The 14799-nt window shown below is 45.7% G+C and overlaps 1 protein-coding gene across 2 annotated transcripts in view; it reads right to left on the reverse strand.

Annotated features, from left to right (window-relative positions):
• Positions 1-14799, reverse strand: part of LOC115140899 (glutamate receptor ionotropic, kainate 2-like) — a 328356-nt gene that overhangs the window by 162990 nt on the left and 150567 nt on the right. For both annotated transcript variants that reach the window (XM_065028000.1, XM_065028001.1), the window contains exon 8: positions 13333-13476. In XM_065028000.1, coding sequence (XP_064884072.1) covers positions 13333-13476 — 144 coding nt within the window. The remainder of the gene's footprint in view (positions 1-13332; positions 13477-14799) is intronic.

A 14799-nucleotide genomic window follows, 5' to 3' on the forward strand; every position in this document is an offset into this window, starting at 1 on the left:
GTGATACAGTGGCCATGCAGTGATAATTCAGTGTTAGCCTGTGATGCAGTGGCCATGCAGTGATAGTTCAGTGTTAGCCTGTGATACAGTGGCCATGCAGTGATAATTCAGTGTTAGCCTGTGATACAGTGGCCATGCAGTGATAATTCAGTGTTAGCCTGTGATACAGTGGCCATGCAGTGATAATTCAGTGTTAGCCTGTGATGCAGTGGCCATGCAGTGATAATTCAGTGTTAGCCTGTGATGCAGTGGCCATGCAGTGATAGTTCAGTGTTAGCCTGTGATGCAGTGGCCATGCAGTGATAGTTCAGTGTTAGCCTGTGATGCAGTGGCCATGCAGTGATAGTCCAGTGTTAGCCTGTGATGCAGTGGCCATGCAGTGATAGTCCAGTGTTAGCCTGTGATACAGTGGCCATGCAGTGATAATTCAGTGTTACCCTGTATGTCACTCTGGATCGACAGTACAGTGGTGTATAAAGACCATTAGGCTAAACAGTGGTGTCTTTTATGAGGGCTGGCTGGTGTCGACCCTAGTACTGGTCCACAGGCTTAGGGAGAGAGAGCACTCGAGGTGGCGAGATGTGAGATTATTTGTGCGGCGGTTCGAGACAAAGAGCTTTAAAATGTCAAAAACCTCATCCCTCCATTCGTCCTCCCCACCCTCCAGCCACACCACCCCCGAGACAGTGTGAGTGTTAGCAAGGTTCTGGTGAAATCTCACAGAGCAAACAGAACAGAACAGGGTAGCTAGGCTTTACAGACCCTAAATATAGCTGACAGACAGGGACGTTTGGATTAACCACCCCAGTTTCCAGAATCTATCTAGCACACTGAGGAAAGATTAAGATTAAGATCATGTAGACCCATTCTGTAGGGACATGATATGAAAACAGGGAGACAGGTTTAAGATGAAGATGGTTGCTGCTCTCGGAGAACTATGAATGTACATAATATAAAAATGCAGTTAAAAACAAAGCCTTTTTCTTTCATTTACATTGATTTCTTTGATCGCCCCCTTGTGCCCATCCAGCTTGTCTCGCTGTATGTCTCTCTTGTGTCTCTCTCTCCTATGTGTGTGTAGGCATTCTCTCACTCTTTCATTCTCTCTCTCCTGTGTGTGTGTAGGCGTTCTCTCTCTCTTTCATTCTCTCTCTCCTATGTGTGTGTAGGCGTTCTCTCACTCTTTCATTCTCTCTCTCCTGTGTGTGTAGGCGTTCTCTCACTCTTTCATTCTCTCTCTCCTATGTGTGTAGGCATTCTCTCACTCTTTCATTCTCTCTCTCCTGTGTGTGTGTAGGCGTTCTCTCTCTCTTTCATTCTCTCTCTCCTATGTGTGTGTAGGCGTTCTCTCACTCTTTCATTCTCTCACTCTTTCATTCTTTCTCTCCTAAGTGTGTGTAGGCGTTCTCTCACTCTTTCATTCTCTCTCTCCTAAGTGTGTGTAGGCGTTCTCTCTCTCTTTCATGCTCTCTCTCCTATGTGTGTAGGTTCTCTCACTCTTTCATTCTCTCTCCTGTGTGTGTGTAGGCATTCTCTCACTCTTTCATTCTCTCCTGTGTGTGTGTAGGCGTTCTTTCTCTCTTTCATGCTCTCTCTCCTATGTGTGTGTAGGCTCTCTCACTCTTTCATTCTCTCTCCTATGTGTGTGTAGGCTCTCTCACTCTTTCACTCTCTCTCCTATGTGTGTGTAGGCGTTCTCTCACTCTTTCATTCTCTCTCTCCTGTGTGTGTAGGCGTTCTCTCACTCTTTCATTCTCTCTCTCCTGTGTGTGTGTAGGCGTTCTCTCACTCTTTCATTCTCTCTCTCCTGTGTGTGTGTAGGCATTCTCTCACTCTTTCATTCTCTCTCTCCTGTGTGTGTAGGCGTTCTCTCACTCTTTCATTTCTCTCTCCTGTGTGTGTGTAGGCATTCTCTCACTCTTTCATTCTCTCTCTCCTGTGTGTGTAGGCGTTCTCTCACTCTTTCATTCTCTCTCTCCTGTGTGTGTGTAGGCGTTCTCTCACTCTTTCATTCTCTCTCTCCTGTGTGTGTAGGCGTTCTCTCACTCTTTCATTCTCTCTCTCCTGTGTGTGTGTAGGCGTTCTCTCACTCTTTCATTCTCTCTCTCCTGTGTGTGTAGGCGTTCTCTCACTCTTTCATTCTCTCTCTCCTGTGTGTGTAGGCGTTCTCTCACTCTTTCATTCTCTCTCTCCTGTGTGTGTAGGCGTTCTCTCACTCTTTCATTCTCTCTCTCCTGTGTGTGTGTAGGCGTTCTCTCACTCTTTCATTCTCTCATTCTTTCATGCTCTCTCTCCTATGTGTGTGTAGTTGTTCTCTCTCTCTTTCATGCTCTCTCTCCTATGTGTGTGTAGGCGTTCTCTCTCTCTTTCATGCTCTCTCTCCTATGTGTGTGTAGGCGTTCTCTCTCTCTTTCATTCTCTCTCTCCTAAGTGTGTGTAGGCGTTCTCTCACTCTTTCATTCTCTCTCCTGTGTGTGTGTGTAGGCATACTCTCACTCTTTCATTCTCTCTCCTGTGTGTGTGTAGGCGTTCTCTCACTCTTTCATTCTCTCACTCTTTCATTCTCTCTCTCCTATGTGTGTGTAGGCGTTCTCTCACTCTTTCATTCTCTCTCCTATGTGTGTGTAGGCGTTCTCTCACTCTTTCATTCTCTCTCCTGTGTGTGTGTAGGCGTTCTCTCACTCTTTCATTCTCTCTCTCCTGTGTGTGTAGGCGTTCTCTCACTCTTTCATTCTCTCTCTCCTATGTGTGTAGGCATTCTCTCACTCTTTCATTCTCTCTCTCCTGTGTGTGTGTAGGCGTTCTCTCTCTCTTTCATTCTCTCTCTCCTATGTGTGTGTAGGCGTTCTCTCACTCTTTCATTCTCTCACTCTTTCATTCTTTCTCTCCTAAGTGTGTGTAGGCGTTCTCTCACTCTTTCATTCTCTCTCTCCTAAGTGTGTGTAGGCGTTCTCTCTCTCTTTCATGCTCTCTCTCCTATGTGTGTAGGTTCTCTCACTCTTTCATTCTCTCTCCTGTGTGTGTGTAGGCATTCTCTCACTCTTTCATTCTCTCCTGTGTGTGTGTAGGCGTTCTTTCTCTCTTTCATGCTCTCTCTCCTATGTGTGTGTAGGCTCTCTCACTCTTTCATTCTCTCTCCTATGTGTGTGTAGGCTCTCTCACTCTTTCACTCTCTCTCCTATGTGTGTGTAGGCGTTCTCTCACTCTTTCATTCTCTCTCTCCTGTGTGTGTAGGCGTTCTCTCACTCTTTCATTCTCTCTCCTGTGTGTGTGTGTAGGCATACTCTCACTCTTTCATTCTCTCTCCTGTGTGTGTGTAGGCGTTCTCTCACTCTTTCATTCTCTCACTCTTTCATTCTCTCTCTCCTATGTGTGTGTAGGCGTTCTCTCACTCTTTCATTCTCTCTCCTATGTGTGTGTAGGCGTTCTCTCACTCTTTCATTCTCTCTCCTGTGTGTGTGTAGGCGTTCTCTCACTCTTTCATTCTCTCTCTCCTGTGTGTGTAGGCGTTCTCTCACTCTTTCATTCTCTCTCTCCTATGTGTGTAGGCATTCTCTCACTCTTTCATTCTCTCTCTCCTGTGTGTGTGTAGGCGTTCTCTCTCTCTTTCATTCTCTCTCTCCTATGTGTGTGTAGGCGTTCTCTCACTCTTTCATTCTCTCACTCTTTCATTCTTTCTCTCCTAAGTGTGTGTAGGCGTTCTCTCACTCTTTCATTCTCTCTCTCCTAAGTGTGTGTAGGCGTTCTCTCTCTCTTTCATGCTCTCTCTCCTATGTGTGTAGGTTCTCTCACTCTTTCATTCTCTCTCCTGTGTGTGTGTAGGCATTCTCTCACTCTTTCATTCTCTCCTGTGTGTGTGTAGGCGTTCTTTCTCTCTTTCATGCTCTCTCTCCTATGTGTGTGTAGGCTCTCTCACTCTTTCATTCTCTCTCCTATGTGTGTGTAGGCTCTCTCACTCTTTCACTCTCTCTCCTATGTGTGTGTAGGCGTTCTCTCACTCTTTCATTCTCTCTCTCCTGTGTGTGTAGGCGTTCTCTCACTCTTTCATTCTCTCTCTCCTGTGTGTGTGTAGGCGTTCTCTCACTCTTTCATTCTCTCTCTCCTGTGTGTGTGTAGGCATTCTCTCACTCTTTCATTCTCTCTCTCCTGTGTGTGTAGGCGTTCTCTCACTCTTTCATTCTCTCTCTCCTGTGTGTGTGTAGGCATTCTCTCACTCTTTCATTCTCTCTCTCCTGTGTGTGTAGGCGTTCTCTCACTCTTTCATTCTCTCTCTCCTGTGTGTGTGTAGGCGTTCTCTCACTCTTTCATTTCTCTCTCCTGTGTGTGTAGGCGTTCTTCACTCTTTCATTCTCTCTCTCCTGTGTGTGTGTAGGCGTTCTCTCACTCTTTCATCTCTCTCTCCTGTGTGTGTAGGCGTTCTCTCACTCTTTCATTTTCTCTCTCCTGTGTGTGTGTAGGCGTTCTCTCACTCTTTCATTCTCTCTCTCCTGTGTGTGTAGGCGTTCTCTCACTCTTTCATTCTCTCTCTCCTGTGTGTGTAGGCGTTCTCTCACTCTTTCATTCTCTCTCTCCTGTGTGTGTAGGCGTTCTCTCACTCTTTCATTCTCTCTCTCCTGTGTGTGTGTAGGCGTTCTCTCACTCTTTCATTCTCTCTCTCCTGTGTGTGTGTAGGCGTTCTCTCTCTCTTTCATTCTCTCTCTCCTATGTGTGTGTAGGCGTTCTCTCACTCTTTCATTCTCTCACTCTTTCATTCTTTCTCTCCTAAGTGTGTGTAGGCGTTCTCTCACTCTTTCATTCTCTCTCTCCTAAGTGTGTGTAGGCGTTCTCTCTCTCTTTCATGCTCTCTCTCCTATGTGTGTAGGTTCTCTCACTCTTTCATTCTCTCTCCTGTGTGTGTGTAGGCATTCTCTCACTCTTTCATTCTCTCCTGTGTGTGTGTAGGCGTTCTTTCTCTCTTTCATGCTCTCTCTCCTATGTGTGTGTAGGCTCTCTCACTCTTTCATTCTCTCTCCTATGTGTGTGTAGGCTCTCTCACTCTTTCACTCTCTCTCCTATGTGTGTGTAGGCGTTCTCTCACTCTTTCATTCTCTCTCTCCTGTGTGTGTAGGCGTTCTCTCACTCTTTCATTCTCTCTCTCCTGTGTGTGTAGGCGTTCTCTCACTCTTTCATTCTCTCTCTCCTGTGTGTGTGTAGGCATTCTCTCACTCTTTCATTCTCTCTCTCCTGTGTGTGTAGGCGTTCTCTCACTCTTTCATTCTCTCTCTCCTGTGTGTGTGTAGGCATTCTCTCACTCTTTCATTCTCTCTCTCCTGTGTGTGTAGGCGTTCTCTCACTCTTTCATTCTCTCTCTCCTGTGTGTGTGTAGGCGTTCTCTCACTCTTTCATTCTCTCTCTCCTGTGTGTGTAGGCGTTCTCTCACTCTTTCATTCTCTCTCTCCTGTGTGTGTGTAGGCGTTCTCTCACTCTTTCATTCTCTCTCTCCTGTGTGTGTAGGCGTTCTCTCACTCTTTCATTTTCTCTCTCCTGTGTGTGTGTAGGCGTTCTCTCACTCTTTCATTCTCTCTCTCCTGTGTGTGTAGGCGTTCTCTCACTCTTTCATTCTCTCTCTCCTGTGTGTGTAGGCGTTCTCTCACTCTTTCATTCTCTCTCTCCTGTGTGTGTGTAGGCGTTCTCTCACTCTTTCATTCTCTCTCTCCTGTGTGTGTGTAGGCGTTCTCTCACTCTTTCATTCTCTCTCTCCTGTGTGTGTAGGCGTTCTCTCACTCTTTCATTCTCTCTCTCCTGTGTGTGTGTAGGCGTTCTCTCACTCTTTCATTCTCTCATTCTTTCATGCTCTCTCTCCTATGTGTGTGTAGTTGTTCTCTCTCTCTTTCATGCTCTCTCTCCTATGTGTGTGTAGGCGTTCTCTCTCTCTTTCATGCTCTCTCTCCTATGTGTGTGTAGGCGTTCTCTCACTCTTTCTCTCTCTCTTTCATTCTCTCTCTCCTAAGTGTGTGTAGGCGTTCTCTCACTCTTTCATTCTCTCTCCTGTGTGTGTGTGTAGGCATACTCTCACTCTTTCATTCTCTCTCCTGTGTGTGTGTAGGCGTTCTCTCACTCTTTCATTCTCTCACTCATTCATTCTCTCTCTCCTATGTGTGTGTAGGCGTTCTCTCACTCTTTCATTCTCTCTCCTATGTGTGTGTAGGCGTTCTCTCACTCTTTCATTCTCTCTCCTGTGTGTGTGTAGGCGTTCTCTCACTCTTTCATTCTCTCACTCTTTCATTCTCTCTCTCCTAAGTGTGTGTAGGCGTTCTCTCACTCTTTCATTCTCTCTCTCCTAAGTGTGTGTAGGCATTCTCTCACTCTTTCATTCTCTCTCTCCTAAGTGTGTGTAGGCGTTCTCTCTCTCTTTCATGCTCTCTCTCCTATGTGTGTGTAGGCTCTCTCACTCTTTCATTCTCTCCTGTGTGTGTGTAGGCGTTCTCTCACTCTTTCATTCTCTCTCTCCTATGTGTGTATAGGCATTCTCTCACTCTTTCATTCTCTCTCTCCTAAGTGTGTGTAGGCGTTCTCTCTCTCTTTCATGCTCTCTCTCCTATGTGTGTGTAGGCTCTCTCACTCTTTCATTCTCTCCTGTGTGTGTAGGCGTTTTCTCACTCTTTCATTCTCTCTCTCCTATGTGTGTGTAGGCGTTCTCTCACTCTTTCATTCTCTCTCTCCTGTGTGTGTGTAGGCGTTCTCTCACTCTTTCATTCTCTCTCTCCTGTGTGTGTAGGCGTTCTCTCACTCTTTCATTCTCTCTCTCCTGTGTGTGTGTAGGCGTTCTCTCACTCTTTCATTCTCTCTCTCCTGTGTGTGTAGGCGTTCTCTCACTCTTTCATTTTCTCTCTCCTGTGTGTGTGTAGGCGTTCTCTCACTCTTTCATTCTCTCTCTCCTGTGTGTGTAGGCGTTCTCTCACTCTTTCATTCTCTCTCTCCTGTGTGTGTAGGCGTTCTCTCACTCTTTCATTCTCTCTCTCCTGTGTGTGTGTAGGCGTTCTCTCACTCTTTCATTCTCTCTCTCCTGTGTGTGTGTAGGCGTTCTCTCACTCTTTCATTCTCTCTCTCCTGTGTGTGTAGGCGTTCTCTCACTATTTCATTCTCTCTCTCCTGTGTGTGTGTAGGCATTCTCTCACTCTTTCATTCTCTCTCTCCTAAGTGTGTGTAGGCGTTCTCTCTCTCTTTCATGCTCTCTCTCCTATGTGTGTGTAGGCTCTCTCACTCTTTCATTCTCTCCTGTGTGTGTAGGCGTTTTCTCACTCTTTCATTCTCTCTCTCCTATGTGTGTGTAGGCGTTCTCTTACTCTTTCATTCTCTCTCTCCTGTGTGTGTGTAGGCGTTCTCTCACTCTTTCATTCTCTCTCTCCTGTGTGTGTAGGCGTTCTCTCACTCTTTCATTCTCTCTCTCCTGTGTGTGTGTAGGCGTTCTCTCATTCTCTCTCTCCTCTTTCATTCTTTCTCTCCTGTGTGTGTAGGCGTTCTCTCACTCTTTCATTTTCTCTCTCCTGTGTGTGTGTAGGCGTTCTCTCACTCTTTCATTCTCTCTCTCCTGTGTGTGTAGGCGTTCTCTCACTCTTTCATTCTCTCTCTCCTGTGTGTGTAGGCGTTCTCTCACTCTTTCATTCTCTCTCTCCTGTGTGTGTGTAGGCGTTCTCTCACTCTTTCATTCTCTCTCTCCTGTGTGTGTGTAGGCGTTCTCTCACTCTTTCATTCTCTCTCTCCTGTGTGTGTAGGCGTTCTCTCACTCTTTCATTCTCTCTCTCCTGTGTGTGTGTAGGCGTTCTCTCACTCTTTCATTCTCTCATTCTTTCATGCTCTCTCTCATATGTGTGTGTAGTTGTTCTCTCTCTCTTTCATGCTCTCTCTCCTATGTGTGTGTAGGCGTTCTCTCTCTCTTTCATTCTCTCTCTCCTAAGTGTGTGTAGGCGTTCTCTCACTCTTTCATTCTCTCTCCTGTGTGTGTAGGCGTTCTCTCACTCTTTCATTCTCTCACTCTTTCATTCTCTCTCTCCTAAGTGTGTGTAGGCGTTCTCTCACTCTTTCATTCTCTCTCTCCTATGTGTGTGTAGGCGTTCTCTCTCTCTTTCATTCTCTCTCTCCTAAGTGTGTGTAGGCGTTCTCTCACTCTTTCATTCTCTCTCCTGTGTGTGTGTAGGCGTTCTCTCACTCTTTCATTCTCTCACTCTTTCATTCTCTCTCTCCTAAGTGTGTGTAGGCGTTCTCTCACTCTTTCATTCTCTCTCTCCTAAGTGTGTGTAGGCGTTCTCTCTCTCTTTCATGCTCTCTCTCCTATGTGTGTGTAGGATCTCTCACTCTTTCATTCTCTCCTGTGTGTGTGTAGGCGTTCTCTCACTCTTTCATTCTCTCTCTCCTAAGTGTGTGTAGGCGTTCTCTCACTCTTTCATTCTCTCTCCTATGTGTGTGTAGGCATTCTCTCACTCTTTCATTCTCTCTCTCCTAAGTGTGTGTAGGCATTCTCTCACTCTTTCATTCTCTCTCTCCTAAGTGTGTGTAGGCGTTCTCTCTCTCTTTCATGCTCTCTCTCCTATGTGTGTGTAGGATCTCTCACTCTTTCATTCTCTCCTGTGTGTGTGTAGGCGTTCTCTCACTCTTTCATTCTCTCTCTCCTATGTGTGTATAGGCATTCTCTCACTCTTTCATTCTCTCTCTCCTAAGTGTGTGTAGGCGTTCTCTCTCTCTTTCATGCTCTCTCTCCTATGTGTGTGTAGGCTCTCTCACTCTTTCATTCTCTCCTGTGTGTGTAGGCGTTTTCTCACTCTTTCATTCTCTCTCTCCTGTGTGTAGGCATTCTCTCACTCTTTCATTCTCTCTCTCCTGTGTGCGTAGGCGTTCTCTCACTCTTTCATTCTCTCTCCTGTGTGTGTGTAGGCGTTCTCTCACTCTTTCATTCTCTCTCTCTTTCAAGTGTGTGTAGGCGTTCTCTCTCTCTTTCATGCTCTCTCTCCTATGTGTGTAGGCTCTCTCACTCTTTCATTCTCTCCTGTGTGTGTGTAGGCGTTCTCTCACTCTTTCATTCTCTCTCTCCTGTGTGTGTAGGCGTTCTCTCACTCTTTCATTCTCTCTCTCTTTCATTCTCTCTCCTATGTGTGTGTAGGCGTTCTCTCACTCTTTCATTCTCTCTCTCCTGTGTGTGTAGGCGTTCTCTCACTCTTTCATTGTCTCTCTTTCATTCTCTCTCTCCTATGTGTGTGTAGGCGTTCTCTCACTCTTTCATTGTCTCTCTCCTATGTGTGCGTAGGCGTTCTCTCACTCTTTCATTGTCTCTCTCCTATGTGTGTAGGCGTTCTCTCACTCTTTCATTGTCTCTCTCCTATGTGTGTAGGCGTTCTCTCACTCTTTCATTCTCTCTCCTGTGTGTGTGTAGGCGTTCTCTCACTCTTTCTTTCTCTCTCCTGTGTGTGTGTAGGCGTTCTCTCACTCTTTCATTCTCTCTCTCTCTCCTGTGTGTGTAGGCGTTCTCTCACTCTTTCATTCTCTCTCTCTTTCATTCTCTCTCTCCTATGTGTGTGTAGGCGTTCTCTCACTCTTTCATTCTCTCTCTCCTGTGTGTGTAGGCGTTCTCTCACTCTTTCATTGTCTCTCTTTCATTCTCTCTCTCCTATGTGTGTGTAGGCGTTCTCTCACTCTTTCATTGTCTCTCTCCTATGTGTGCGTAGGCGTTCTCTCACTCTTTCATTGTCTCTCTCCTATGTGTGCGTAGGCGTTCTCTCACTCTTTCATTGTCTCTCTCCTATGTGTGTAGGCGTTCTCTCACTCTTTCATTGTCTCTCTCCTATGTGTGCGTAGGCAATCTCTTACTCTTTCATTCTCTCTCCTAAGTGTGTAGGCAATCTCTCACTCACTCATTCTCTCTCCTGTGTGTGTGTAGGCGTTCTCTCTCTCTTTTATTCTCTCTCTTCTATGTGTGTGTAGGCTCTCTCTCTCTTTCATTCTCTCTCCTATGTGTGTGTAGGCGTTCTCTCTCTCTTTCATTCTCTCTCTTCTATGTGTGTGTAGGCTCTCTCTCTCTTTCATTCTCTCTCCTGTGTGTGTGTAGGCGTTCTCTCTCTCTTTCATTCTCTCTCCTATGTGTGTGTAGGCGTTCTCTCTCTCTTTCATTCTCTCTCTCCTATGTGTGTGTAGGCGTTCTCTCACTCTTTCATTCTCTCTCTCTTTCATTCTCTCTCCTATGTGTGTGTAGGCGTTCTCTCACTCTTTCATTCTCTCTCTCCTGTGTGTGTAGGCGTTCTCTTACTCTTTCATTCTCTATCTCTTTCATTCTCTCTCTCCTATGTGTGTGTAGGCAATCTCTCTCTCTTTCATTCTCTCTCCTATGTGTGTGTAGGCTCTCTCACTCTTTCATTCTCTCTCTCTTTCATGCTCTCTCTCCTATGTGTGTGTAGGCTCTCACTCTTTCATTCTCTCTCTTTTTCATTCTCTCTCTCCTAAGTGTGTGTAGGCAATCTCTCTCTCTTTCATTCTCTCTCTCCTATGTGTGTGTAGGCGTTCTCTCTCTCTTTCATGCTCTCTCTCCTATGTGTGTGTAGGCTCTCTCTCTCACTCTTTCATTCTCTCTCTCTTTCATTCTCTCTCTCCTATGTGTGTGTAGGCGTTCTCTCACTCTTTCATTCTCTCTCTCTTTCATTCTCTCTCTCCTATGTGTGTGTAGGCGTTCTCTCACTCTTTCATTCTCTCTCCTATATGTGTGTAGGCGTTCTCTCACTCACTCATTCTCTCTCCTGTGTGTGTGTAGGCGTTCTCTCTCTCTTTCATTCTCTCTCTCCTATGTGTGTGTAGGCGTTCTCTCTCTCTTTCATTCTCTCTCTCCTATGTGTGTGTAGGCGTTCTCTCTCTCTTTCATTCTCTCTCTTCTATGTGTGTGTAGGCTCTCTCTCTCTCTTTCATTCTCTCTCTTCTATGTGTGTGTAGGCTCTCTCTCTCTTTCATTCTCTCTCCTATGTGTGTGTAGGCATTCTCTCACTCTTTCATTCTCTCTCTCTTTCATTCTCTCTCTCCTATGTGTGTGTAGGCAATCTCTCACTCTTTCATTCTCTCTCTCCTGTGTGTGTGTAGGCATTCTCTCACTCTTTCATTCTCTCACTCTTTCATTCTCTCTCCTATGTGTGTGTAGGCAATCTCTCACTCTTTCATTCTCTCTCCTATGTGTGTGTAGGCTCTCTCACTCTTTCATTCTCTCTCTCTTTCATGCTCTCTCTCCTATGTGTGTGTAGGCTCTCTCACTCTTTCATTCTCTCGCTTTTTCATTCTCTCTCTCCTAAGTGTGTGTAGGCAATCTCTCTCTCTTTCATTCTCTCTCTCCTATGTGTGTGTAGGTGTTCTCTCTCTCTTTCATTCTCTCTCTCTCCTATGTGTGTGTAGGCATTCTCTCTCTCTTTCATTCTCTCTCCTATGTGTGTATAGGCGTTCTCTCTCTTTCATGCTCTCTCTCCTATGTGTGTGTAGGCTCTCTCTCGCTCACTCATTCATTCTCTCTCCTATGTGTGTGTAGGCGTTCTCTCTCTCTTTCATTTTCTCCTCATTCATTCATGCTCTCTCTCCTATGTGTGTGTATGTGTGTGTAGGCGTTCTCTCTCTCTTTCATGCTCTGTCTCTTATGTGTGTGTAGGCTCTCTCTCACTCACTCATTCATTCTCTCTCTCCTATGTGTGTGTCGGCGTTCTCTCTCTCTCTTTCATCTCTCTCTCCTATGTGTGTGTCGGCGTTCTCTCTCTCTCTTTCATGCTCTCTCTCCTATGTGTGTGTAGGCATTCTCTCTCTCTTTCATGCTCTATCTCCTATGTGTGTGTAGGCTCTCTCTCACTCACTCATTCATTCTCTCTCTCCTATGTGTGTGTAGGCGTTCTCTCTCTCTTTCATGCTCTCTCTCCTAAGTGTGTGTAGGCGTTCTCTCTCTCTTTCATGCTCTATCTCCTATGTGTGTGTAGGCTCTCTCTCTCTCTCTCTTTCATTCTCTCTCTCCTATGTGTGTGTAGGCGTTCTCTCTCTCTTTCATTCTCTCTCTCCTATGTGTGTATAGGCGTTCTCTCTCTCTTTCATGCTCTCTCTCCTATGTGTGTGTAGGCTCTCTCTCTCACTCTTTCATTCTCTCACTCTTTCATTCTCTCTCTCCCATGTGTGTGTAGGCGTTCTCTCACTCTTTCATTCTCTCTCCTATATGTGTGTAGGCGTTCTCTCACTCACTCATTCTCTCTCCTGTGTGTGTGTAGGCGTTCTCTCTCTCTTTCATTCTCTCTCTCCTATGTGTGTGTAGGCGTTCTCTCTCTCTTTCATTCTCTCTCTCCTATGTGTGTGTAGGCATTCTCTCTCTCTTTCATTCTCTCTCCTATGTGTGTGTAGGCATTCTCTCACTCTTTCATTCTCTCTCTCCTATGTGTGTGTAGGCTCTCTCTCGCTCACTCATTCATTCTCTCTCTCCTATGTGTGTGTAGGCATTCTCTCTCTCTTTCATGCTCTATCTCCTATGTGTGTGTAGGCTCTCTCTCACTCACTCATTCATTCTCTCTCTCCTATGTGTGTGTAGGCGTTCTCTCTCTCTTTCATGCTCTCTCTCCTATGTGTGTGTAGGCGTTCTCTCTCTCTTTCATTCTCTCTCTCCTATGTGTGTGTAGGCGTTCTCTCTCTCTTTCATTCTCTCTCTCCTATGTGTGTATAGGCGTTCTCTCTCTCTTTCATGCTCTCTCTCCTATGTGTGTGTAGGCTCTCTCTCTCACTCTTTCATTCTCTCTCTCTTTCATTCTCTCTCTCCTATGTGTGTGTAGGCGTTCTCTCACTCTTTCATTCTCTCTCTCCCATGTGTGTGTAGGCGTTCTCTCACTCTTTCATTCTCTCTCCTATATGTGTGTAGGCGTTCTCTCACTCACTCATTCTCTCTCCTGTGTGTGTAGGCGTTCTCTCTCTCTTTCATTCTCTCTCTCCTATGTGTGTGTAGGCGTTCTCTCTCTCTTTCATTCTCTCTCTCCTATGTGTGTGTAGGCATTCTCTCACTTTTTCATTCTCTCTCTCCTATGTGTGTGTAGGCTCTCTCTCGCTCACTCATTCATTCTCTCTCTCCTATGTGTGTGTAGGCATTCTCTCTCTCTTTCATGCTCTATCTCCTATGTGTGTGTAGGCTCTCTCTCACTCACTCATTCATTCTCTCTCTCCTATGTGTGTGTAGGCGTTCTCTTTCTCTTTCATGCTCTCTCTCCTATGTGTGTGTAGGCTCTCTCTCACTCATTCATTATCTCTCTCCATGTCCATCCCTCCCCTGCCTTTCCAGTGGGCCGGTGTGTAATGTATAATACTACGTACATCTTTGATGAGGGCCATGAATCTGTTCCCAAAGCGCCAGGGTTTGTGTCTGTTGCACTGTAGGGAGCTGACAGTGATCTGCTGAGACTGCTGCACGGCCACGGCCACCACGTGCACGGCATCGTACATGAGCGCAGCGTCCGTCTGGAAAACAACAGAGAGAATGTAGAATTTAAATATATAAAACGCAACATGCAACAATGCTTTTACGGAGTTACAGTACACATAATGAAGTCAGTCAATTAAAATATATAAATAAGGCCCTAATCTATGGATTTCACATGACTGGGCAAGAGTGCAGTCATGGGTGGGCCTGGGAGGGCATAGGCCCACCCACTTGGGCTGGCGTGGTTACACGTGGTCTGCAGTTGTGAGGCCGGTTGGACGTACTGCCAAATTCTCTAAAACTATGTTGGAGGTGGCTTATTTTAGAGAAATTAACATTAAATTATTTGGCAACAGCTCTGGTGGACATTCCTGCAGTCAGCATGCCAATTGCACACTCCCTCAAAACTTGAGACATCTGTGACAATGTTTTGTGTGACAAAACTGCACATTTTAAGAGTGGCCTTTTAATGGCCCCAGCACAAGGTTCACCTGTGTAATGATCATGCTGTTTAATCAGCTTCTTGATATGCCACAGCTGTCAGGTGGATGGATTATCTTGGAAAATTAGAAATGCTCGCTAACAGGGATGTAAATACATTTCTGGCCAACATTTGAGAGAAATGAGCTTTTTCAGCATATGGAAAATTTCTGGAATCTTTTATTTCAGCTCATGAAACATGGGACAAACACTTTACATGTTGGGTTTATATTTTTGTTCGTATAATTTCATCAGTCTGTTGTCCTCACTTGCTTCAATATGTCCACCATTGTTTCTGTACCCAAGAAAGTGAAAGTAACTGAAATAAATGACTATTGCCCCGTAACACTCACTTCTTGTCATCATGAAGTGCTTTGAGAGGCTAGTTAAGGATCACGTCACCTCTATCTTTTCCGACACCCTAGGCCCACTACAATTTTCAAACCGCCCCAACAGATCCATAGACGCAATCGTCATTGAACTGCACACTGTCCCATCCCATCTGGACAACAGGAATACCTATGTACAGTATGTTCATTGACTACAGCTCAACCTTCAACACAATAGTGCCCTCCAAGCTCATCACTAAGATCAGGGCCCTGGGTCTGAAACCCGACCTCTGCAACTGGATCCTGGACTTCCTGATGGGCTCACCCCAGGTGGTGAGGGTAGGCAACAACATCTCCACCACGCTGCTCCTGAACATGGGGGCCCCACAAGGGTGCATGCTCTGCCCTCTTCTGTACTCCCTGTTCTCTCATGACTGCGTGGTCACTCACGTCTTCAACTCAATCATAAAGTTTGCTGATGAAACAACAGTGGTAGGCCTGATTACCAACAACGACAAGACAGCCTACAAGAAGGAGGTGAGGGCCCTGGCG

The sequence above is a fragment of the Oncorhynchus nerka genome, linkage group LG14 (genome assembly GCF_034236695.1).
Source record: "Oncorhynchus nerka isolate Pitt River linkage group LG14, Oner_Uvic_2.0, whole genome shotgun sequence".
Classification (NCBI taxonomy): Eukaryota; Metazoa; Chordata; class Actinopteri; order Salmoniformes; family Salmonidae; genus Oncorhynchus; species Oncorhynchus nerka.